At 39.5% G+C, this 26794-nt stretch overlaps 1 protein-coding gene across 1 annotated transcript in view; it reads left to right on the top strand.

The window, feature by feature from the left end:
• The window catches only part of pigg (phosphatidylinositol glycan anchor biosynthesis class G), a 152886-nt gene extending 128655 nt beyond the window's left edge, over nucleotides 1–24231 (top strand). Inside the window, exons 11-13 of the mRNA XM_017474768.3 lie at nucleotides 9580–9898; nucleotides 13554–13717; nucleotides 22232–24231. Coding sequence (XP_017330257.2) covers nucleotides 9580–9898; nucleotides 13554–13717; nucleotides 22232–22448 — 700 coding nt within the window. The 3' untranslated portion in view covers nucleotides 22449–24231. The remainder of the gene's footprint in view (nucleotides 1–9579; nucleotides 9899–13553; nucleotides 13718–22231) is intronic.
• Nucleotides 24232–26794: the final 2563 nt, after the last annotated feature.

Below are 26794 nucleotides of genomic sequence, written 5' to 3'. Positions count from 1 at the left end.
AAGTTTTGCTGTATTGGGATTTGTAAGCAATAGCTTACTGATTCAGCAATAGTTCTGCATGCCTTGAAGAAATTGTAGACAGTTCTTTGTGAGGATTTTTTTCCCCCCTATATTAATCTTCAATTCAATCACCTATCACTGCCGAAAGAAAATAAGCCTCTAAATATCTAGTTCTTAAAGCTACAAGCTAAGATATTGCTGATAATGCTTCAGACTGCTGTCATATTTTTTTTTCTTTTTAAAGACTGTGCTGCAACTAGTGCTTTGAAAAGTTTGAAATGTATTACAGCAGTGGTGCAGTGCACTTTTGAGGGCAGTCAGTCCTCACAGGCAGGATACTTCTTGTAGGTACAGATTGTCTCCCAAAATGCTTGCTTTGAGCTCTTCTTCTACATTCTGTTAGTAATGAGTGGGGATGTTTGGCATGCTGCCACTGCATTCTCGTGGCCTCTCTAAATGGCACAGTGGCATTTCTGTGCCCTCGGTTCCCACAGGCTGCGCCCTCTCACAACTTAGAGAGCACAGGCCAAGCGTGGTGGGGAAACATTTGAATTGATCCACTTGAAGAGCAGAGCCTGGGCCAAACTGGCATATATTGAATTTAACCTCTGAGGCTCGGTGGCTTACGTTGGCAGTTTAAGTTCATAAGTTTGGTAAATTGGTAAAACTGACCACATTTTATTGCGTTTCCTATATTGCTGCAAGAAATATTTTTAGACTTAATTAAATAGTATAGAAAAAAATAATAAAGGAAAGATTCTATTCAAAATGAAATGGTAGCCAAATATAATGATAATGAGCCTTTATTGGTCTCATATTTACATTTACATTTATTCATTTAGCAGATGCTTTTATCCAAAGTGACTTACAAATGAGAAATATACAAGCAAAGTGATATATCAAGCAGAGAACAATACAAGTAGTGCTACAATACAAGATCTATTAATTGAGTTCCAGAAGAAGCAAAGTGCGCAGAGTAGAGGTGTAAGTGCCAGAGTAAGGTTTGTTTGTTTGTTTGTCTGTTTGTTTGTTTGTTTGTCGGTCAGTTTATGTTCACGAAGAGGTGGGTATTTAGTTGTTTCTTGAAGATAGTGACAGATCCTGCAGTCCGGAATGAAGTTGGAAGTTCATTCCACCACTGAGGAACAGTTAGTTTGAAGGTTCTGGAAAGGGACCTTGAGCCACGCTGAGTAGGTACTACTAAGCGTCAGTCGTTGATTGATCACAGATTGCATTCGGGAACGTAAGGCTTCAAGAGAGTGTAGAGGTAGGGGGTGCTGTTCCAGACAAGGTCTTGTAGGTGAACATCAAGGCCTTGAATTTGATGCGGGCGGCTACAGGAAGCCAGTGGAGGGAGATGAAGAGGGGTGTGACATGGGTTCTTTTGGGCTGGTTGAAGACGAGGCATGCTGCTGCATTCTGAATCATCTGAAGGGGTTTGACGGAGCTGGCTGGGAGGCCCTAGAGTAGTGAGTTGCAGTATTCCAGTTTTGAGATAACAAGAGCCTGGACTAGTAGTTGTGTAGCCTGTTCATTGAGGTAGGGTCTGATTTTCTTGATGTTGTGACCTACAGGACCATGCAGCTGTTGAGATGTGGTCTGTAAAGGTCAATATACATATACATTACAGCACAGTGAAATAATTTTTCTTTGGATATCCCAGCATGTTAGGAGGTTGGTGTCAGAGTGCAGGGTCAGCCATGATACGGCGCCCCTGGAGCAGAGAGGGTTAAGGGCCTTGCTGGGGCTTGTACCCCCGACCTTCTGATCAGTAACCCAGAGCCTTAACCACCAAGCCACCACTGAGAATATATTGGGGTTGATAGTCATGCACTTTGCAGTCTTTGTAAATTTGCCTGTATTTAGCAATCTGGAATCTGTCTACGTTGATTATACATTAAATAGTACTTTGACAATGAACATGCAATGTAAAAATGCATCTTGGTATACTCTTGAAGACATCATCAGTGTTGTTTCACGGTTTTCAATTCAATGTAGTTTTACTTGTATAGTGTAAATAAAACAACTGTCACAGAGCAGCTTTACTGAAATCTGGATGCAGAATAAGATCCCTATTGAGAAAAACAGTAGTGACAGTGGCATTGAGCAGCTCTTTAAGACAAAATGAGGAAGACACTTTGAGAGGAAACTCAAAAGGGAACCTCTTCTGCCTGACACCAGATAGTGAGAATAAGTATGAATCAGTAGTCTACAACTGTATACTATAAAGTCAAACAGTAGTATTTGTGTTAAAAGGATTTTCAGTATGAGAATCAGAGTCTTTAAGATTACAACAGCAGTTCTTATAGACTACACTATCCACTGAAGAAGGGGTATCTAAAGCAAGCTTTAGGGTACCCATATGGGACAATTAACAGCAGCGGAACGTGAGTTGCAAGTGCAGAATCTCCAAGCAGAGGAAGTATTAGGGTGAATCGGGCAGATCTGGGGGGCGGAAAGATCCAGAAGAAGTATGTCAGGATCAGGACCGGGAATCACATCAGGCAACATCATACATCCTTATCCAGGTGACCCAGCCACGTTTGATCAGACCGTGACTTGTGTTCAAGTGGCATTATGCTGCAGCTCCCCATGGACTTGCTCTTTTCATCTAACGCCATCTTGATGCATTCTCTGCTGCTGCAGTAGGATTACCCCCACAAATTTTTCCAGCCAACATGAGTGTGCATACATTTTGCCTTACGGTCTTTTCCGTGACAGTTGCAGATAAGCTCATCATACCTTGATTTCTTTCACTCATGGGCCTCCTCCAGGTGTTCCTCCCATGGCACCGTCAATTCCAGTAGGATGACATTTTCATGTCAGGTCTCAGAGTTGTCTTACTGATGTGCTGGTAAACTTTCTCCATGTCAGTCAAAATGTGTTCCAGTCAGTCAATTCCACTGTAGCATACAGCAGGTCTTAATGAAGAAGAAGCAGGCCAAATTTTTTTTTGCACAAGGAACTGAAGTGTTACCAAGCAAGTATCTGCTTGGTATCAAGCATGCAGTATTCGCATGCTTGTAGATGCTGGTTATATGCTCAGTGTACATTTTCACACTCTTTCTATAAAATATACTATTTAAACACTATACAGAAAACAGTGAAAAATTCTGCAAAGTACGTGTGGATGATGATATGTTGTTGTACACTATATGGCCAAAAGTATGTGTACATCTGTTCATCACACCCATTTATGCTTGTTGAACATCCCTTTCCAAAGTTGGACTCTCTTTTGCTGTTAAAACAGCCTTCAGTCTTTTGAAAAGGCTTCACACTAGATATTGGAAGGTGGATGTGGGGTTTTGTGGATTCAGCCTCAAAAGCAATAGTGAGATCAGGCATTGAGGATGCCTGAGGCATAGTTGGAATTCCAGTTCATCCCAAAAGTGTTCAGTGGGGTTGAGGTCAGGGCTCTGTGCAGGACACTCAAGTTTTTCCACATCAGTCTTTGGCAAACCATGTCTTTATGGACCTCGCTTTGCGCACATTGTCATGCTGGAACGTGTTTGAGCCCCTTAGTTCCAGTGAAGGAAATTCTTCAAGCTATAGCATCCAAAGACATCTTATACACGTGTGTGCTTCCAACTTTGTGGCAACAGTTTGGAGAAGACGTAAATATGAGTGTGATGGTCAGATGTCCACATACTTCTGGCCATAGAGTGTATATTAATATTCAGTATTGCCTTAAGTTCAAATTCAGTTTGTTTTTGTGTATTTACCTTTCCAAAATATCTATTTTAGAGTAAAATACTACAACTCATACTCACATAGTGTCACAGGTTTGATGTGGCTGACATATGTTTTAACAAATTAGAGCGTATAGCTTAGGGCACAGCTGGCTAAAGTTTCAACTGATCCACTTGAACAAGGAACAGTTGCCTGTTGCCAAGTGTTGCAGTCCTTTGCTCTTTTTTCTAATTTTTTTTTTCTTCATGTTGTTTTGTTTGTTTCTCTCCCTGTCTCTATGGGAGTAAGTTGCACAGAGAGCAGATTAATAAAACATGACGGAACATCTGCTTTCCTTCCTGTGCTTGAGAGCTCAAGCTTTCTTAGCGTCTCCCTTTTCCTACTATGAAGCAAGGTGCACACTAATCAGACACGCTGCTAGTCCCAGTGCAGGGCCTCTTTGTGTCCTGTGTTGTCCTGTGTATATTCTAGCTCATTTACTGTATTTAAAGAGACATATTTAATAGCTTCTTTCTATCTTGCATATAAGGCAAGGTAGTTTAGTGTAGGATGCTATTGGTTCGGAGTGTGTAAGAGGTTTAGAGTGTCCATGTATAATTGTGTCCAAAAAGTACTATGTTGTCCTTTGTCTTTGAGGGAAATTATTAAATGTTTAGATTCTCCCATTGTGTTTACTTTGATTCGCGTATAAATTTCTGTTTACACTTTAACAGAATTAACAGTTTGCTGTTAATTTGTGGGCTTTTCACCCTACATTTTCTCTAGCAGGTGACAAACAGGTGACAGTTACTGTTGTTGCTTGTGGACATGCACTGTTCAGCATTTGTTAATTTTATTTCCAATGCAAAATGTTAAACACAAATGAAATATTGCATTTGCATGTTACATTCTAGGCTTCATACTAACATTGATTAGGTGACAGCAGGCGTTGTAAAAAAAAAAAAAAACAAGGACAATATGACCATTGTAAAAAGCGCTATACAAATAAAATTGTATTGAATCCTAGAATGTAACATTCAAATCAAATAACCAAATTTCACACTGATTGGTGCATTATGCATTTGTGTTTACCATTTCGCATTGGAAATAAAATTTTAAAAAATGCTGAACAGTGCATGTCCACAAGCATCAACAGTAACTGTCACTACATGCCCACAAGAGACAAACTACAACAGTGTCACCTGTGATTTGTCACCTGCCTGTCACAGCATGCAAACTGTACTAGCAATGTACACTCTGCAGAGGCACTAATGAGCTCTGCTTTTTTCTTCCGAGCTTTATCTTTCTTTGTAATGTCTCTATATGCATTTAATGAGACTTTGTATAGGTGGTTTAATGGTTAGCACGTTCGCCTCACACCTGTAGGGTTGGTGGTTCAATTCCCGCCATGGCCTGTGTGTCCGCATGTTCTCCCCGTGCTGCGGCGGTTTTCTCCAGTTTCCTCCCCCAGTCCAAAGACATGCATGGGCATATCAGGCTGATTGGCATGTTCAAAGTGTCCGTAGTGTGTGTGTGTGTGAATGTTTATGTGATTGTGCACTGTGATGGATTGGCACCCCATCCAGGGTGTACCCCGACTTGTGCCCCATGCTCCCTGTGATGGGCTCCAGGTTCCCTGCGACCCTGTAGGATAAGCGTTATAGCAAATGGATGGATGGATGGAGACTTTGTATAGGACAGGATAAGATGAAACCAAGTTTTTATTTCATTTTAGCACATCAAACGGTAAAAGGGAATAATTGTATTTAGTAAGTAAACTTGAGTGAGGAAGGAAGAAACACAAACGGATTGCTCTGAGGAGTCATTCAAGCTGATCGTTTAGGTATGTCACTTTACCATGTCGTGCCTAATTTGCATACAATTGAGTAAATCTCTTTTCCAAAGTTTGATTGTCACTTGTCGCTGAAATTGTGTCTCCGTTTTACACACATACATAGAAAATGAATGGCTGCCTGCCGCTTTGTCACGTGCTAGCATGAACATTGGATTACAATTTTTGAAAACGCATCTCAAAGCTGTGAAACATACATTATATGGCCAAAAGTATGTGGACACCAGAGCATCACACCCATATGTAGGCCTTCCCTAAACTGTTGCCACAATGTTGTATAGGATGCCTTTGTATGCTGTATCCTTACATTTTCCCTCCACTGGAATTATTGGTACATTCACACATACAGCAGTTTTATTGCTGCAAGTCACCAGTCGCTGTACTATGAAGTCGCCAGTAGGCATTCATACTGTTGGTTGCCATAGTAACATGGGTGCCACAACTAACACTCCAATTTTGACAATAAACCACTACCAACTCCAAGTCGCTAAAGTTAAACATTCTGGAAGGAAAGCATTTGTATATTAAATTCACCAGTGCGTGTATACACACACACACACACACACACACACACACACACACACACCGTGGCCATGGTCGAGCGCCAGCTGTTAGCCCGGGTTTACTTGTGTGTGGTGTATGTTTGTGCTTTCAGTGCCTCGTTCCTGTAATGAGCGAGCGAGAGAGAGCCGACCAGCACAGATATGTGTGTGTGTGCGTGCGTGCGTGCCAATGAATGGGTCTGCTGAAAAGCGAAAGTAAAAATAGAGAGAAATGTGATAAAAACTAATTTTGCACAGACAGAGACCTTTTTTTTTTTTACCTGTAATTGCAAATGTACTTTTCTAACATCTGCTTCGTGTTAATATTTTTACCATTCATGGTGTCTGCCAATTTTTTATTTTATCCATCATTAATGGTCAAAAACTGGTATTTACTGACTAATGGAAACTCTGATATATATATATATATATATATATATATATATGTGTATGTGTATATATATATGTGTATATATATATATATATGTGTGTGTGTGAAGGAGAAGCAGTGTGTGCTCTTTGCCATCTGTGGCAAAAGCTCAAGCACCAATTAGCTTAGCTAATTGGACGAGATAGCTCATGGCTATCTCGTCCACGGCCTCCATGATTTCTGCTTGGCGCTGCTTGTGCCTGGGTGCCAGAGCCACATGTGTCAGCCTTAGATCACTGGAGCATGAGAGGCTACGGATCACATGCACACTACTGTCTTCACTCTCACTGGTAGTTGCTGCACCAAGTCACTCCACGTTTGCATAAAGTTAAACTTTTTTCAACTTTGTCACCTCGCTGGACATGCCCACATCTAGCTGCCAAAGGTCGCTGTTGCTCATGTTGCCACTTGTCGCCAACTCTGTGAAAATTAATGGTCTTCAGTCGCTTTGTCACTGCAAGTCGCTGTATGAGTGAATGCACCTTAAGGGGCCGAAACATGTTCCAACATGACACTGCGGCTGTGTTAAAAAAAAAAAAAAAAAAAGTCCATTAAGACATGTTTTGCCAAGGTTGGAATGGAAAAACTCAATTGGCCTGCACAGAGCCCTGACCTCAACTCCACTGAACACATTTGGTATGGAACACCGACTGCACCGAAGGCCTCCAAGCATGACATCATTGCCTGATCTCACTAATGCTCTTGTGGCTGAACGAGCACAAATCCACACAGCCACACTCCAAAATAAAGTGGAAAGCTTTCATAGACCAGCAAAGGGGGATTAAATCTGGAATGGGGTGTTCAACAAGCACATATGAGTCAGGTGTCCACAAACCTTTAACTATATAGTATATTTCAAGAGACATACATGACTATAACCCAGTCAAGCTGGTCTGGGAGAAGTTTGACCAAAATGTTTGGAAGTGGTATACAACCAGCTCCACAAACCCCTGGGAAATCCTGCAAGAGCTATTAAATACAATCTATGAGGACTGCCTTGCAAAACTTACTATTTAGGGTTTTGTTTTTGTTTTTGTTTTTTTCTAAACCTATAATTATTGCTACTAATATCTATACCTGTGATGTTTCATGACTCCATCCGCTCCTGCACGTACCTGCCTAATACCAAGTTGTTGCCAGGGCTCTGTCGTCATGGTAACACATTGCCATGCTCGTTAATGGCATCTCAACAGCTCAAACAGAGAATGAGAGACTTCTCACTACTGCATAATTCACTGTAGGTTATCCTTATGCTACCCTTGGAGGATTTCTGTTAGAATGGTAGTAATTTTGGTATCGTGGCTGTACTAATTTCAGCTTTATCGATTACAGTTTTTGAAATTTGGAAACTATCTTTATATAACTATGCTAATAATCAAATCCTGACACATGGTTTAGCCATAAAATGTTTATAGCTGCAGTAATTCTTGTTTTTGGCAGCATTTATTTGCAATCAGTGACTTCCTGACTATTAGACATCACCAGACTCTGGAAGTCCTCCATGGTGATGCTCTGCCAGGTCTGTAATGCAAAATGTAATTTTCAGTGTCACTGTGTTTTAGGGATCTTTTATCTTCACTCTTATCTTCAATAAGTGAGATGAAACTCAATGAGATTTAGATTTTGAGAAATTATATGTTTTGACCTTATTTACCATAGCAGCACGTGTAGGTTACTGTTCTGCACCATCAGTTGCGTTTGAGGCATTTGGTTGGATCTAAGCAATTTAGCTACTTCTGAACACTGCCGATATAATCCATCCTGCCGCATAAGGTGATGCGTTTGGAGCTGTGATGTTAATGCACAGATAAATGTGTTGGATGTTTTCATTAGTGTCCTGAGCTGGCCAGCATGTGTGCAGTGCAATAAGTCCTGTCTGTTCAACTCTCTACTTTAGCACACCTATCTTCAGCACTATCGATCCACCGAACTCCTGCAGGTTTGGCCAGACAAACCTTCAAACAACAGGGTTCTGTCAATATTGATCCCTGAAGTGTGTGTGTGTTTTAGACTGCGTAGGAGTTTGTCCTGCTGGATATTTTTGAGGAAAATGCAAGAGCTTATTAAATTCAAAGGGCTGTATTGTTGTGACTCAATGAATTCAGTTACAGATTGAATATTTCAAACCATTTGGATTTATGAATCCTAAAATGTGAATTAAACTTGATCTTTAAGTTATAATACTAATTTAAGAAATATGTCATATAACAAACAATATGAACAATAATTCCATCGAATTCATTCAATTGGCTTCAGTTTTTACCTATTCAGGGTCACATATCCTGGCAACACTGGGCACAAGGAAGGGTCACCAGTCCATTGCAGGCCATCCTGTACACACACATTTACAGTACACACTCATTCACACCTAGGGGCAATTTAGAGTTGCAAATCCACCTACTGGCATGATTTCTGAGGTGAGAGGAAACCAGAGAACCCAGTTAAAACCCCTATAGACACGTGAAACTCCACAGTAACTAGAGCTCAGGATTGAACCCTGGAGCATTATTAACCCTTTCTCGCAGTACACTGGAAATCAATTTATCAGACATTTTCAATCAGTATAAAAAAAAATCATTATTTTATCGCTGCAAGCCTGTTATACGGTTAGTCAGGACACTGTTGGGTTTCTGTGTGTAGAGTATCGTGATTGTGATTAGATACTGGTGACAGGATGATGGGAAAGGAGAGGGGTGTGAGCCCCTGCTGGGCAAACAATTCACACCTTTCCACAATAACATTGGTACAGAGGTAAAATGGACAGCACACCTAAAGCTTTTTTGATAGTTAAACCCCATATAAAACTGCCACAATAAAATTATAATATTTAAATTTAATAGGCTAAGTAAACAAAGAAATACTTATGAACAACTGCAAATTCTTAAAGACCTGAATTTCTACTTTCATATGAGCCATTAAGTGCTACTGTGGAGTGTGACATCAAAAATAAATTAAATTCTGTACACGGGCACCTCCAAAAACAGACGGAAATTAAATTTTTTGGCCTCTGGTAAAAAGAGTTAAAAAAACAATCTTGTATAAATCCAGAAACTCAGAAATGCAATGATCTTTATTGCTTCCTCTAGGGGAACAGGTGAGGCGCACTTCGTCTATGTCTTTGTCCTCGGGATCCTCTTCACCGGTGTCAAGGATTTGCTGCAATCACAAGTGATGTCATCGGTGGTGGATGGCAGGCGATTGAAGAGCAGGGGATTGTGGGAGGTGTACAGTGGCATGGTGCTGCTTGTGGCGCTGCTGTTCCGGGCTCACAATCTGCCCACGCTGGCATGCTGCCTACTCATCCAGACCCTAATGGCTCAGTTCATCTGGAAGAGGCTGCACTATGATGCCGCCCAGACCACCATTATGCACTACTGGTTTGGACAGGCCTTCTTCTATTTCCAGGTAAAAGCACCTCACATGCTGTTTAAGGTATGTGTGTGCATGTGAGAAAAGATAGTAACAGTAATGAGAATGCTTTACTGGCTCTGTGCCATTCACATCACAACTGCCATTGTTCATGTAGGAAGAAGAAACTGGTGTGGCATTGATTAAAAGGGTGATCCTCACATGCCCTGTGCGGAGTTCGATTTTTTGTCACGTTTACATAGCTGCAGAATCTCCTGAAGCTCCAAATCCTCATGAATACAGTGACGCACCTTTTGGTTTTGAATCACTTAATCGCTGTCTGAATATTAATGTTTCTATAGGCTTTTAAAAAACGGTTGGAAAACTTCTGGACATACACTCTTTTGTTTCTTCTCCAAATATTATATTTGATGCTGCATGCCTCAGGCTCCCAAAGCAGCATATTCTCCGCAGCAGAAATTTAATTTGCACGCTGAATAGGAATGATGTGGTCCTGAATATGGATTGGTTTGGTTTAGAAATATTAATGCAAATTATGGGGAGAAGCTGTTTTCTTCTTACCTGGGGTAGTCCTTAATACTTTTTTACTGGAACCGCAGACCTGGTCAGCTTTTATCATAAACGTTTATTACAGAATTCCTTTAAAGTGCCTGCTCCAGCAAACTTGAGTTCATATGCAAATAGTTTAGCTCAAAAATGGGCATCTGCTTATATAAAATTGTTTATTTGCCGAAGTATTTTTATTTAGATTGCTGCATTAAAATGAACCCATATAACAGCTATATATCCTGATTTTTATATATATACACACACATATATATATATATATATATATATATATATATATATATATCGCTTATATACAGTATCTCAGAAAAGTGAGTACAACCCTCACATTTTTGTAAATATTTGATTATATCTTTTCATGTGACAACACTGAAGAAATGACACTTTGCTACAATGTAAAGTAATGAGTGTACAGCTTATATAACAGTGTAAATTTGCTGTCCCCTCAAAATAACTCAACACACAGCTATTAATGTCTAAACCGCTGGCAACAAAAGTGAGTACACCCCTAAGTGAAAATGTCCAAATTGGGCCCAATTAGCCATTTTCCCTCCCTGGTGTTATGTGACTTGTTAGCGTTACAAGGTCTCAGGTGTAAATGGGGAGCAGGTGTGTTAAATTTGGTGTCATCACTCTCACACTCACTCATACTGGTCACTGGAAGTTCAACATGACACCTCATGGTAAAGAACTCTCTGAGGATCTGAAAAGAAGAATTGTTGCTCTATATAAAGATGGCCTAGGCTATAAGAAGATTGCCAAGACCCTGACACTGAGCTGCAGCACGGTGGCCAAGACCATACCGCGGTTTAACAGGACAGGTTCCACTCAGAACAGGCCTCGCCATGGTCGGCCAAAGAAGTTGAGTGCACGTGCTCAGCGTCATATCCAGAGGTTGTCTTTGGGAAATAGATGTATGGGTGTTGCCAGCATTGCTGCAGAGGTTGAAGGGGTGGGGGGTCAGCCTGTCAGTGCTCAGACCATATGCCGCACACTGCATCAAATTGGTCTGCATGGCTGTCGTTCCAGAAGGAAGCCTCTTCTAAAGATGATGCACAAGAAAGCCCGGAAACAGTTTGCTGAAGACAAGCAGACTAAGGACATGAATTACTGGAACCATGTCCTGTGGTCTGATGAGACCAAAATAAACGTATTTGGTTCAGATGGTGTCAAGCGTGTGTGGCGGCAACCAGGTGAGAAGTACAAAGACAAGTGTGTCTTGCCTACAGTCATGCATGATGCTGGGAGTGTCATGGTCTGGGGCTGCATGAGTGCTGCCGGAACTGAGGAGCTAAAGTTCATTGAGGGAACCATGAATGCCAACATGTACTGTGACATACTGAAGCAGAGCATGATCCCAGCATGTATTCCAACATGACAACGACCCCAAACACACCTCCAAGACGACCACTGCCTTGCTAAAGAAACTGAGGGTGAAGGTGATGGACTGGCCAAGCATGTCTCCAGACCTAAACCCTACTGAGCATCTGTGGGGCATCCTCAAATGGAAGGTGGAGGAGCACAAGGTCTCTAACCTCCACCAGCTCCGTGATGTCATCATGGAGGAGTGGAAGAGGACTCCAGTGGCAACCTGTGAAGCTCTGGTGAACTCCATGCCCAAGAGGGTTAAGGCAGTACTGGAAAGTAATTGTGGCCACACAAAATATTGACACTTTTGGCCCAATTTGGACATTTTCACTTAGGGCTGTACTCACTTTTGTTGCCAGCGGTTTAGACATTAATGGCTGTGTGTTGAGTTATTTTGAGGAGACAGCAAATTTGCACTGTTATTCAAGCTGTACACTCACTACTTTACATTGTAACAAAGTGTTATTTCTTCAGTGTTGTCACATGAAAAGATATAATCAAATATTTACAAAAATGTGAGGGGTGTACTCAATTTTGTGAGATACTGTATGCTTATATGTTACTGTGTGGTAAACATGTTGAAGTCTTGAAGATTTGAAGGTGTCTAATCATGTGTGCAGATATTCCTTGCAGTGTTGGACTCTTTAACAAACATTAATAAAGCAGAGCTGCCAGGTTATCATTTTAACTGCCCAAGCATGAAATTACAGGTCTGCGAAAATGACATTTGGATCCAGGAGCCAAACCTCTGAACTATGTATTTCAAAGGGCATGTCCCTCTATAGGACATGCACTAATGGCTTCATGCAGAGGGGTAACTTTAGTCTTTAGTATATGACTTTAGCCTGTCCTGACAGGCCAGGCCATTTTCTGCACTTAAATGAGATATTTGGTGAAAGATAGCCGAAGGTGGCTTGGTTCACGGCATGTCGTAATTACCGTAATTACCATAATTACGAGATTCTGAATTGTAAAAAGCGTTCGAGTTCTCATAGAACTCGTAATTATAATTTGTAAACTAGGAATTTTCTGAGACCTCCAACTTGTTGCAACGTCATGTGGAAACGCTCAAAATGGTGGTGGCATTCAGCATAAAATGTAGTTAAGTAGTTATCTCGTAATATATCACATAATAATTCGTATTATTGACTATTATTAATGTCTTAATAATGCAAGATTAATCTGAAAATAAATTAAAGACATATAAATACAGCTTAATCTAATTTTGCAGTTGTCAACATCATCATTTCACATGGATTAATTTAATTCCGAGTCCGTGGATATGAACAGCTCTGTGTAGAATGTCTGGGTTGCCTTCTAGTCATTACGGTAATTCCAACATGGCGTGAACGCAGCCTTTGTACTGTAGATGGATTGTCTTATGAACATCATCATGCCTTTGTGTATCTTGTTTGCTTTGACATGGGCACTTGGCGCCACTTCTAGATCACTGAAGATATCAAATTCATACTTGTTTTGCTTCTGTTCAGTCATTCTATCAATGCTTCGCCTTTAGCTCAGTTAGTGTATAGAAATAAATCAATTTTCAGATGCCTGCAGAGAATGTAGTGAAGGATACAGTAAATTCCCTTTGATTCAGATACATGTTGTGTACATACTTCATGCACGTTTTGTTGGTTCGATGCATTTTCTCCAGTCTTTCCTTTGCAGTTAATTTACTTGCTTGCCATTGATCATACAGTTCAGTGTGCTCTCTTCTACATCAGTTTACTGTCTGTTTTGGTTGTCTTCTCAGGGGAACTCCAATAACATAGCGACAGTGGATATCTCAGTGGGCTTTGTGGGACTGGAGAGCTATGTGGAGGCTCCTGCTGTCTTCCTCACAGCGTTTAGCACCTATGCAGGTCCGCTGCTCTGGGCCTGCCATCTGGTGTGTTACCTCAGCTCAGAGAGAGACAGGTAAGCCTTTTTTTTTTTTTTTTTTTTTACTAATAGTCATGCAAACAAACAAAAGATACACAAGGGAGAGACATACAAAGACAAAGATATAGGCTGGCATGTAATACATATACAATTGCCAAGGTTTTGTGAGACACAAATATATTAAGAAGTTTAAAGTGTATATCAGTTTCAACATATCTATGGCTAAAATCCAGCTTTATATAGTAATAGGTAATATTTCTCCCGTATTTTATCCAGGCATTTATAAACCTACCTGAGAGTAATTTTTTATCAGGTTATGGGCAGTAAAATCAGGTGAATGTAGTATTAAATGGATAAAAGTGGTTATTATTATCTACCTTTGGCACATGATAAGCTTGGGATATGAAAATGTCTGCTAATTATATCAGATCATCATATCAGCATGGCTTGTTCAACTGTGGTTAATAGCATAATAATGTGGAGATTATTTTTCTGCAAATATTAGCATTAGTGGTAACACTTAGCAAACATTATGTAATACAGTTGGAAGCATTACTAAACAGTGAAGTAATAAGTCAGATTAATTTCTGTTGTTGAGTCTTTTTAATTATTAATAAGGGTGCATTAATTAAGGAATAAAACGTGATGAGGCACAATTTCCTGTTATAGGAAAATGGTAAATGGTCTGTGCTTATATAGTGGTTATACAAAACACTATACACTGTTTCTCATTCACCCATTCACACACACACACACACACACACACACACACACACACACACACACACACACACACACACCAATGATAGCAGAGCTGTCATACAAGGCGCTAGGCTGCCATCGGGAGCAACTCGGGGTTCACTCTCTTGCCCAAGGACACTTTGGCACGTGAGCCGGGAATCGAACTGCCAACCCTGCAATTAGTGGACAACCCACTCTACCACCTGAGCCAAAGCCAGCCCAAATTAAAATAATTGCCATGTGATGGGGTGTGCCATTACTACCCTGAAGTTGATTACCGTTTTATAACACCATGTTCGAAAGTGTTTTATTCACATTGATTTGCCAGTGTTTACATTTTTATGAATTAATAATATTTAAATAAATGTAATATTGTGTAACATCCACAAAACAGAATGTGAGGGAATTACCTGTGCCTGTTAAACAGCTATAAATAGTCATTCCCTCACTTTCTCTTGAAGATAATAAGACAAAAAAAAGTAACACTCTATTTTATGGAACACATACTAAGGGGTAATTCATGTCTTTTGTTCTTTGTTCTTTTTGTTTGTGCGAAAATGACTAATAAATGCATCATTAGTTGTGATAAAGTATTAAACACCCTCATTATACAAACAACTGAGTATGAATTAATCATCTATGTTCATATCTTATTAGTGTAAAATTAGCAACGTTATAGCTGTAGTTGCTGGTAACTTCTGCAGACTTCTGTAGGCAGTAATACTATTACGATACATACAATGCATGTCTCATATAATAGTACTCATATATGTTTCAATATTAATCCTTTAAATTAAAATTTAAATGCTGTTTCCTTAATGCCCTAGTGTTATTTGTCATCAGAGATAAGACCATTGTTATTTCAGCTTTGGTGGCCTCAGTTTTGTGGCTGCAGCATATACTGGCCTGTTGGTATTCAACGTTCTTTTGCTACCAAGACATAAAATGATGACTTTGGAATATGGGACACAGTTCCACTTATTATAAAATTCTTACATGCTTTTTAGCTACTAATTAGTGATAACTAAAACTCTACTTAAGCTTACAGAACACGTATCATAGTATTAGTGACTTTATTCATTTTAAAAGCTCTTAAAATGATAAACTACTAGTCAGTTGATGCTACTTAGAATCTACAGGCATACTAAGCGTTATACACTAACAAACGGTGATTTAGATTATTCGTTCATTCTCAATAATTTGCATTACAAGGTCTTAAAAAAGCATTAATTCCACATTATCACAACTAATAATACATTGATTCGTTATTTTTACACAAGATATCTCCAATTATGAATTAATACGAGTGTTTATGTGTAAAGTTTCATTCGTAGTGAAAAAACTGTTTACAAGCGCCTAATTAGAGCTTTATTAAACAAATATTAAGCCCTTCATTAACCACTCAATATGTATTCCTTGAAATAAAGTGTTGCCAAAAATGCAGCTGTTTACAGAGAAACTGTAAAGCACTGTCCTGAAGAATTTTCTCACGGCAGAAAACTTATTGGAACAGCATTACATCTGACCGTTACAAACACTGACACTTGAGACTTCTTCCAAAAATTCTGATGTCTCCATATCAATGATTAAATTAAATAACAACATGTTTTTAATCTGTTTATTGTTAAACAGAGCATTGCTAAGTCCCTATCTGTTGCTATAGAAAGAATTGTGTATTAGACCAAGCACAGTAATATAAACAGATTCAGTATGCATATACTAATCCTGATGGGGTAATACAGCCTGGATGTTGTCCTACAATGCACTTTTCCTCTTTCTGTAACAATTGTGCTGTATAGAAGACAAAGGCACAACTTCTTGGATTTGTGAGAGACTCCACTGATAAACCTCTAAAGATTTAGATGAACATTACATTTAACTGTCCATTTCATAAAAGACTATTAAGTATTCTCCCAAGCTGGCATTAAAAAGAAAAAACACGTACAATATTTTTGTCTTCACAAATCAAGCCCATCAGCCACATACAAAAATGTCTAATAATCAGCTCTCCCGCTCTCTGGCTCTCACATGCATCCCTAAAATTTAATTGTAGATTATTACCTCATTATATGATATGAATCAATCATAGTGGAGACATTATTTTTCATGACAGTTAGCAGAACATGAAAAGCAGCAGTAATATGGAGACATTAGTTTCATTGCTGGTGTTGGAAGTGTCATTAGGTTGATAGATAGTGGAGTGGATAATGAGTAATGATTAATGATACGAGTATCAGAGTACTACATTGAAATTCACAAGCCCATAATCTAATCTCTCATATCACTGGAATGAACATCTTTACATTAGTTTAAAAATAGATGTCTATGAATAAGGATATGGAGCGTTCAGCGCTCAAAATATTCTGCTATATGACTGTAAGTTTGTTTGAAAGTTTAATGCTGCAGGAGTGTGTTCAGTCAGAACAGCAGCTCAAGCATTTTGAAAAGTTTTGATGTTAGATGGATGATTTGTATTGAGTTGTGTTCCACTGTTTGTAAGTGCTTCCCTGCCCTAACCTCTCGATTTCTTCAGTATTAGTAGATGTGCCAGAGTTGGTAGATATCTTGTCTACTGTATTGTCTTTTGGTTCACTGGTCATTAAAACTTTGACTGGTCAGCTCATTAACACTTTTTTAAATATTTACATTCTGCCATTCTGCAAATAAAACACCTGAGTGTGCATTCTGTTGTTCTCAGCACAAGTGGACACAACCCAATTAGTCCACATCAAGCACTTCCCACACTCCAAACACACACACACACGGAATTGCATGACTACAGGGTGTCCCAAAAGTGTCTCCATACATATGGGAAATTAAAAATTTTTAGCAAATTGTCTTCCAAAATTTTTCATTCTTTGAAACAAAGTTTATATTCAATAAGTTTATATTATATAGTTTTTATTGGATAGCCTTTAAGAATGCCTTTGACAAAAGAAGAACGTATGGAAATCATTCTCATGGCCGGAAGCTTGTGTTGGACATCACACACGACACTGTTCTCAAACTTATTAACAAATTCAAAAAGACTAGAGGTGTTGTGGACCAACCAAGAAGTGAACGTCCATGAACATCCACTGGCATAACCAACGTGGTGCTGGAAAACATAGTCCCCCATGTATGGAGACTTTTGGGACACCTTGTATTTATTTTTGCCTGTTGACCAGTATATTAAAAAAAAAGTAGTTGTCTAGTAATCTTTTCCATAGTTAGAGCAAAATGTGTTGTAGGTTATCTCTATTTTCGGGCTGTTTTATTTGTACAGCAAATAATGTGTCAAAGAAAACCACTTCATCTAACAGCCATACACGAGCTACAAATTCAGTTTCCATTTTCAATACTTTTAGGCTATACTGTTAATGACAAAAGTAAATAAGTTGGTGCAATAAATGTGCAAATTAAAACCTTTTTTTTTTTTTTTTTTTTTACCATATTACACTATTCAAGAGCGTACCCATTCTTAAAAAGCATTCATGTGGACAAATTGGCAGCTGAAATGGTTGATTATGAAACTGAGCGCACACAACACACTGCGGAAGCTTTTTAAATCTTAGCGATAGATGAAGAAGATGCAGTCTCTACAGCCGTGTCTGGAAGATTTTCCTGCTCCTGTCGACTCCAGCCTCAGTAGTGTCTGAGTATGAGTTTGGCTCGGCCTCTTGGAGTTGGCATGCGCTTGTGATCTGACTCTACACTAGCTGAGTGGGATCTCACACAGTCTCGTGCACTTCAAGCAAAGTGATATCAAAGTTTTAACAGTGCGTTAAAATAAGAGAAGTCTTTTTTTTTTTTTTAACTACACTTTTCCCAGCATAGATTTGTGCTAGTGTAAAACTGCCTATATCTTGTCTTAAATCTTGTCTGCATCTCTTTACCTTACCGTTCTTTCCGCTGCAGCAACTGGTCTATGCAACCCCTAACACACACACACACACACACACACACACACACACACACACACACACACACACACACACACACACACACACACACACACACACACACACACACACACACACACACATATACACATACATACACACAGAAACCCCCTTGTGAAATTATGGGCTTAAATAGTCTTAACACACACCTTTCCATGTGTAATGGACTGTGCTTTATATGTTATCATCGTCATTCACCTACACACACACACACTGTCTGAATCTTAGAAATACCCTTTGATTGAAATACTTTACTTTCCCGGATCCCAGAGGACAACCCACCCCAGATTTGAGAGTAAAGTTTTCACTGACTGGTAGAAGAGATGTGTAGAGACGTGCCGAGTTTAAGAAATAGCCGTGTTGGAGCACATTTTCAATTCGCTACCAACAGGTGTGCTGTGTTATGGGTATTGAAGGCTGTGAATAATCCAGAACCTCAGTGTCTGGGAGTTGTACATTAGAATTGTAAATGCCTTGATAGCTGGCGGAGGGTCAGGGAGGACGGGATTTGAGTGAAGGAAAACTTGCATAATGCTAAGAGAATAAAAAGTGGGATGTGTCAGACAGTTTGACACAAATTGTTGCAGGCAGAACTGTGGGGTGTTGATGGCAAATCTTCAATTGCGACAGAAAAGACGAGGAAGTACAATCTGGGAATGTAGCAGTGTTGCAGGCTGTGCACTGGGCTAATTAAACGCTGCAAGCCCCTGCATCCTGATTCCTGACAATCACACGAGAGTAAAGTTAAATAGAACAGATTTATAAAATTCTGCTATAGTAGTTAACTTCCACCCAGCCAACATCGAACTGAGATCCGAGAGTGAATTATTACAAAAAATATAGTTGTGTTTTGACTTGGGCATTGATTCGATCTTGATGGAGTTGTATTAAACGTCTGCATTATTGATAAACTGCTAGCATCAATTATTCTCTCCCCCCTCTCTCCCTCTCTCTATCTTGCACTTCCACACCTTTTCCTTCTTTACTTCTCTACTTGTGCTGACACAAAAGCAAAATGCTGGGGCATCTATATTTAAACTCGCTCTGTTTTAGAGTGAAATCTGATATCATCACGAGCTGATCCATATGGCCCCAGGATCCGGCCTTGAAACACTGAAAAGCAAACCAAAGCAATTTTTTTATCTGCCACAGCATGTTCACTCTCTGCTCCTGTTTTGCTCTTTTTATTTGTCGTACCAAAATGGTTTATCACTCTTCACTTTATGTCCCCAGTTAATCTTACTACTTGATATGTACTCGGTATCAGTAATATTTAATGAGCACATTGAATAACTCTCTGTAGTGTTGTTTATTGGTCAGTGTGAGAAATGACATTTCATCTTTTTACATTTAGCTTCATTAAATGGAGCATTAAACATTCATTACACCTCTATAGGGATGCACTGATACCATTTTTTCCCCCAAATATGAGTCGGAGGTTGTTGTTGGGGGAGCTTTTGGGGTTCAGTTCTGGATAGCATTTCTGTACAGCTGTAAGTAAAGTTCACTTCATTGATTTCACTGAGTCAGAATCCTTTGTTGTCTGTGACCCTTAGTGGCTGATGTTCAGGAACAATATATTGGCTAAAAGCTGTTGTTTACACTTACGTGGCATTGCCTGTAGATACTTTTCTTGCCAAGCTAGTGTTTCCTGCAGAGTTGGTTGCTGCTGTGTGCTGCAAGCAATGCTGAGTTTTATGTCTATGAAGTCATATCGTTGGCATGATTTGCCCATTGACCTGCAAGCAGGACTCTGAAAGCATGCATGTCTCATCAGTGCCCAGTTCTCACACTGCTGAAGTGCTCTCACACCCAACCGTTTCTCTGCATGCTCGCTTCACTGCTCGACACTTGAGAAAAGTGTGACTTTGTGTGTGCGTAATTCACTGCACCTTGCGCTCATTTTAAATGACCATGTGAGCAGATACTGCTCTGCACACTATAATAATGCTACCGTTTAAACGTCATCCAGATGTTTTATCAGGTATTTTATCACGTAAATGGCACACTTATATTGCGGTTTTATCCGCTTTACTGTGTCTCATTCACCCATTCACACATTCACACACACCAGTGGTAGCAGAGCTGCCATGCAGCTAACTTGCCGCTAACTTGCCATCAGGAGCAACTTGGGGTTCAGTGTCTTTCCTAAGGACACTTCGGCATGTGGAGACATGCGGACCGGGAATCGAACCGCCAACCCTACGATTAGTGGACAACCCGCTCTACCAACTGAGCCACAGCTGCCCCGTGTAGAAAGATACTGCCATCATTACCTGTGAGGTATGCCCAAATCGCTGTCATTTTGTGTCATTTGTTCCTTAGCTAGACAGCGTACATTACATAGTATTACATAGTATCACGTAGTATAGGATGTTGGTATCGGAGTATTTTTTTTTGTCAATATGAGTACTAGTAAATGAGCATGGTGTTAAACCGATGCCAGTATCAGTATCAAGCATCCATACACATGTGCAATACAATGGGCGCGTTTGTTGCGGTCCGAATCCGAGTGCGGTTGCTCCTGGCACCACCCGCAGCATTGGTCTAGTTTCAGACTCACTTGATTCTATGGAACCCCGACGCATTTGTGTACACCTTGCGCATTTTAAGTCATAAAAACGCACATGGAGAACACAACATGACTCACCATATTTTTGTTTTTTGTACTGTGATGTGTAGCAGATATTACATGGAGCTCTTCTGTGTCCCACAACGTTCCCCTGCTACTCATGATATATGGGTGATGTGATGTCGTGATTGGCTAAAACACACGCGCAGGTTACTTTACTTCCTGAACAAGTGCGGACCCTAGCACGAATTGCGTTCGCGTTCACGGGAATCGCGGCAGAGTTACAGTGCAACTGAACTCAGACCACCTCCCATAGGTAGTCTTGGGTTCGGTACTGAAGTGTGCTTGACAGTTTTTCTTAAATGATGTCTTAAATGATTCTTCATATTATTGGGTCAGTAAAAAATGAAATTTTTAGATTTCCAAACATTACTTTTCTGACGAAAACTGAAATGTTACAAGAAAATGTTTGGGCTTCAGTAAAGAACGTCGCATATAACACAGTAGATCACTTTTCAGACAAATAACATAATGAAGGTTGTCAGGTATTACCTGCAAAAATGGAAACAAATGTGCCAGTCCAACTCTCAGAAAAACTGTGACAGGTTCGCAGAGATGCTTAAATAAAACATCCCAACTAATATTCTCATAAAACTGAATGAATTGTACTTGAGACTATTAATGCATTTTTAAAAAGGGTTGTCATGTCAAATATATACTTTGATCAGTTTAGTGCAGTTTACTGCTCTTTATAGAAGATTGGATTACGTAGAAAACATATCAATTTCATTAATTCTGAAGGCGTGTTTGCTTGAAAGCATTTCTCTACAAGACTTTTTCACAGTACTTTATACAGATTCATTGATTTAATTCTTGCTGAGCATCATGTTGAATATTTCATTTGGTTCAGCGCTTAAAATATGGACCAAGCTTGATTACGCATCAATCTATTACAATGCCAGACAGCACTTACAGCACCAGAGTCATAATGGAGGTGGTGCATTTAGTCTGCAGTTACACAGTCAGCTCGGGACACACGGTGAATCAACAGCTGTCTGAGTATTGGTCACGTTTCTGTATGTGCTATTGTGTTGTTAAAGGTGAACAAGGTGTTCTGTCATTGTATGAAAGAGCATGATGATAATCGTGTTTATTGTAGGGAAAAATGGAATCACAGGTTCTGAAAATAGGGTCACTGACCTGAGGTTAAAGTGGATAATGGCTGTAATATGTATTATGCACATGCTGTATTTATGAAAGTCTCTCTCTCTCTCTCTCTCTCTCTGTACGTTTCAGAGCGGTCTCTCTCGGCCACAGCAGCTACTGTTTTGCCCTGCTGCGCTCCATCCCTGCTGTGTTGTACATAATGCTGGTAACTGCACTGCGCTACCATCTCTTCATCTGGAGCGTCTTCTCCCCAAAGCTCCTCTACGAGGCCATGCACACTCTGGTCACCATGGCCGTGTGCCTCTTCTTCACCTTCATGGATCAGGATCGTACACGTAGACCATGAAGCACCTGAGCTTTCAATTCCCTCCAGCTGATAACCGAGAGAAGGAGGACAGGATCTGATTGAGAGGCTTGTCACATGAAGACAGGCAATCACTAAGATGAAAATGAGATGAGGGATGGGTGAAAGGATGTTTATGATGTCACGTCATTGCGACAGGATGGGCGGGGAGACAGAGAGGGTGATGAATGAGGGTGGAGTGAAGTGAAGTGAATGAAACAGGCTTGATGTTGCAAATGTAAAGCAATATGTATTCATTAGTGAATTCTGATACTGTACTATAGAATACACACTAAATTTCTCTGGAGGTTTTATGTCTGGTTTGCCCGGAGATGATTAATAAGGTCTGTTTCTATTTTATTTTTGTATTGCAAATTTATGAGGTTATTTATTGTGATAAAAGAAAGCAAATACAAATACAACACAAAGCAGGTAATTCCATCAGCGAGCTAAACACTTTCAATTCCATTTGTTTTTGTTTTTTTGTTTTTTTTATCAACAGTTACAGATTTGGAAAGTTTTGTTACCTGTTTTTAAAGTATAGGGTGTCCCAAAAGTCTCCATATAGAGATGAAATGAACACTTTTTAGCAAAATATAACTTTATTTACAAATCTTCTTCTACATGATTGCCATTTATTTCTAAATACACATGGAGTCGTCTCTACCACTCAAGCCCTGCGTCCAGTTGGCATACTATCCGTACTAAATAGTATCCGAGCTGACAATTAGTATGTCCCAAATCATATTATGTTCAAATGAGTATCCCAGAGGTACCTGGATGACCTACTATTTCTGGTAGATTTTCAAAGTGTGCAAGCGTGTACACCTTTTCAGCTAATATTGCCCACAACTCCTTGCGCGAGGGAGGAGGAGTTTTGTGACGGTTTGTTTTGATGAATTCAAGGATGCATTTTAGCGAGGAGTAAATGAAATGTGGAAATAAAACATCAAGGGTCTGATCAGTTAAATAATATAGTATAAATTATATAAGGAATAAAGAAAAGCTGAAATGCAATGGGAAGTTGGTTTACTTGGACAATGTTCTCTACTGGGCAACATCGTTCTCGGCGTGTTAGTATGTCTCAGTACTACTCAGCATACTCTTTTAATACAAACTGAAACGTATGTAATTTTTCTTGACAAAAAGAGTACATATGTTTAGTACATAGTATAAGTATGCCAATTGGGATGCAGGGATGGTGAACTCGTGTTAACACATCTAGTGTCATGCATGTAATTGCATGTCCATCGCAACCTTGCAACACTTTCCCGATCCAGCCATGAGAATGATTTCAATATACTCTTCTGTTGTCAAATGCATTCTTAAAGGATAATTATTTAACCTAAGTATGAACAATTTTGAAATGCATTTTGCTAAAAATTGTTTATTTCCCCTAAGCGTTTTTGGGTTGTTTTTTTTTTTTTTTTTACGGAGACTTTTGGGGCACCCTCTATTTTCTTTTTTTTCACTAGAAAGTATAAAAACTATTTCACCCATTTAAATTAGAAATATTACATTCAAATATTTCCACTCTCCAAAAAACTAAGGCTTCATAGCTCTGAAATCAAACTACAGCTATTCATATTATAAAAGTTTCAAATTTGCTGTTTGACATTCTGTATAAGAACTGATTTATTAATGCAAAGTTCCTTCAGCCGGCATGTAGATCAAATGACTTACAGAGCAAATAAGTTATATATCGTTTAATCTCATTCTCAGAGTTCAGTCACATCACCGAATTGAATTTCACCTCTTCTTTGAAATTAAATACATGTTCTGAAAAGGTTAAAAGTAGGGCTGAATCAATACCTTGTTTTCAAGACCAATTCTGAGTACATGTTCTTGGTCCTCATGAATGTACCAAAATGAGTATCCATGTAAATATTAAGCAATCAGGGACATCGTGGGACATTTTATTTAGCTCTGTTTATGTTGGTGTCGAGGTCGTCTGCTGCTAGCAATGAACTTCTCTTGCTGGGTTTTATGTTTAAGACATAGTATTATCGCAGTTAAACAGCACCTTGAAGCTTGATGACAGGTGACCTGAGTGTGCTGAATGGCATCAGAGCACGTGTTCATCAAGGAATTGCACATTGCCTCATGAACATTGTCGAAAAGCAGGGGGCATGGTGGCTTAGTGGTTTACCCTTGCACCTCTAGGGGGGGGGGGGGGGGGGGGGGGTACGATTTCTGTCTCTGCCCTGTGCGCGTGAAGTTTGCATGTTCTCCCCATGCTTGAGGGGGTTTCCTCTGGGTACTCTGGTTTCCTCTCCTAGGCTGATATGTCTTATAGGCTGATCGGCATTTCCGAACTGTCCATAGTGTGTGAGTGGGTGTGTGTCCAGGGTGTCCCCTGCCTTGTGCCCTAAGTTCCCTAGGGTCGGTTCCAGGCTCCACGTGACACTATGTAGGATAAGAAGTACAGAAAATGGATGGATGGACCCATAACTGATACCAGTATCTGTATTGATGCATCCCTAGTTAATAGTACTCCGTATTTTAACATGGATTGTAAGTTTTCTTCAAGCATTTAATTATTGCTCATATCAATCAGAGAGTTAAATGAACATATTTAATCCTAATTATTTTCTTTGTATTAATAGGAATAAATAACTGATCTCTTACAGATGTTTTTCATTTCCCCTTTTTTTCTTTTTTTTTTTTTCCCATCGGCTCTTGCCAAATGGAAAAGGTGATCATGTTCAAATCGTACAGGAACCTCAGTTTCTACCATAAAAACAACATCTGACACTATGAAAACCAATGGAAATTATCATTAGTACAAGGTTAACCTTGAAGATCTTACAGTAGGTGTAGTTATGAAAGGATCATTTCTAATCCTGCGCTACCTCTCCTGACCTTACTCTAGGCCTGCCAATAGGCATCAGTGGCAGGACAGTATGTGAGGACCCTCACTCTGCTTATCAGCCCTTTTCAGTAGCAGAGAGGTTGATTTTCTAATCGACTGCCCTGCCAAATGGGCTGCAATCTCCAAGGAATTGCGGGGCAGAACACACACATACACACTGTAAGTGACTTTAGTTCCCCATATGACATGTAGGACTCTGTCAGTTTAGAGGGTAATGAGTTTAGGCTTTTCTTTTTTTGTTTCGTGTGCTGTAAGGGCTAGTGGAATTTGATGTAGCTTTTTATTAATGTGCACTCACTCTTATCTCACATTCAATAACTTATTCCTTAATTTTTGTGTTGGCTAATTGTAGGTAATTTTCATTTACAAAGGTGCCAACGTCTAAAATTTGTGATTGTTGCCCCCTTGTAGTGGCTGAAAATGATGGGGCTTTCTACATAAAACATATTTTGACAGTGCATCTTCTCATACAGTCAGGTCCATAAACATTTGAACATTAACAAAATTATTGTTGTTTTAGCTTTCTTCCACAGTATATTGGAGTTGAAAGGTGTGTTATTCCCTCATTATTTCACTTACAATTTGCATTTGGAACATGTTGCTGTTAATTCAATATAAAGTCCAAAGAGCGGTCAAGGCCAGTGAAGCAAGCCATCAATAGGCTGAAAAATCAAAACAAAGCCATCAGAGAGTTAAGGAAAACATTAGGTGTGGCTAAATCTGCTACTTGGTCCTTTTTTTTTTTTTTTTTTTTTTTTTTTTTTTTAAAAAAGAAATAACACACTGATGAGCTCAAGAACACCAAATGGCTCAGAAGACCATGGAAAACAACTGTGGTGGATGACACAAGAATTATTTCCCTGGTGAAGAAAAACTCCTATACAGGAGTTTGCCAGATGAAGAACACCATCTGGGAGGCAGGCATATCAGTGTCAAAGTCAACAATCAAGAGAAGATTTCACCAGAGTAAATACAGAGAGTTTACCACAAGAAGAGCATCACCAGGGAAGAAACCCAGCAAATGATGATGTCTATGGGTTTCAGACTTCTGGCAATCATTGACTGAAAAGGATTTGCAACCAGTTATTAAAAATGACCACTTCATTTATGATTGTTAGTTTGTTCAATTACTTTTGGTCTCTTAAAAAATGGGGCAGACCACATATAAAAAGTGCTGTAATTCCTACACTGTTCACTCATTCTGGATTTAAATACCCTCGAATTAAAGCTGAAAGTCTGCACTTTGAGATAATATTCATTATGTAATTTCGAGTCCAATATATTGTGGTAGAAAGCCTGGAAAATAACAACTTTTATTGTGAATGTCTAAATATTTATGAACTTGCCTGTATATTTCACCAAAAATGATGTAGATTTGTATGTACTTTGCCCTGCGTAAAGATGACTAAAATCATGCTAGCTGAGTGGTATTTCCTCATACAATGAATGTCACGCTTTGACCAAGTTGTGCACTGTA

Source organism: Ictalurus punctatus, chromosome 8, assembly GCF_001660625.3.
Source record: "Ictalurus punctatus breed USDA103 chromosome 8, Coco_2.0, whole genome shotgun sequence".
Taxonomy (NCBI): Eukaryota; Metazoa; Chordata; class Actinopteri; order Siluriformes; family Ictaluridae; genus Ictalurus; species Ictalurus punctatus.
This window is presented reverse-complemented; position numbering and strand designations above follow the sequence as displayed.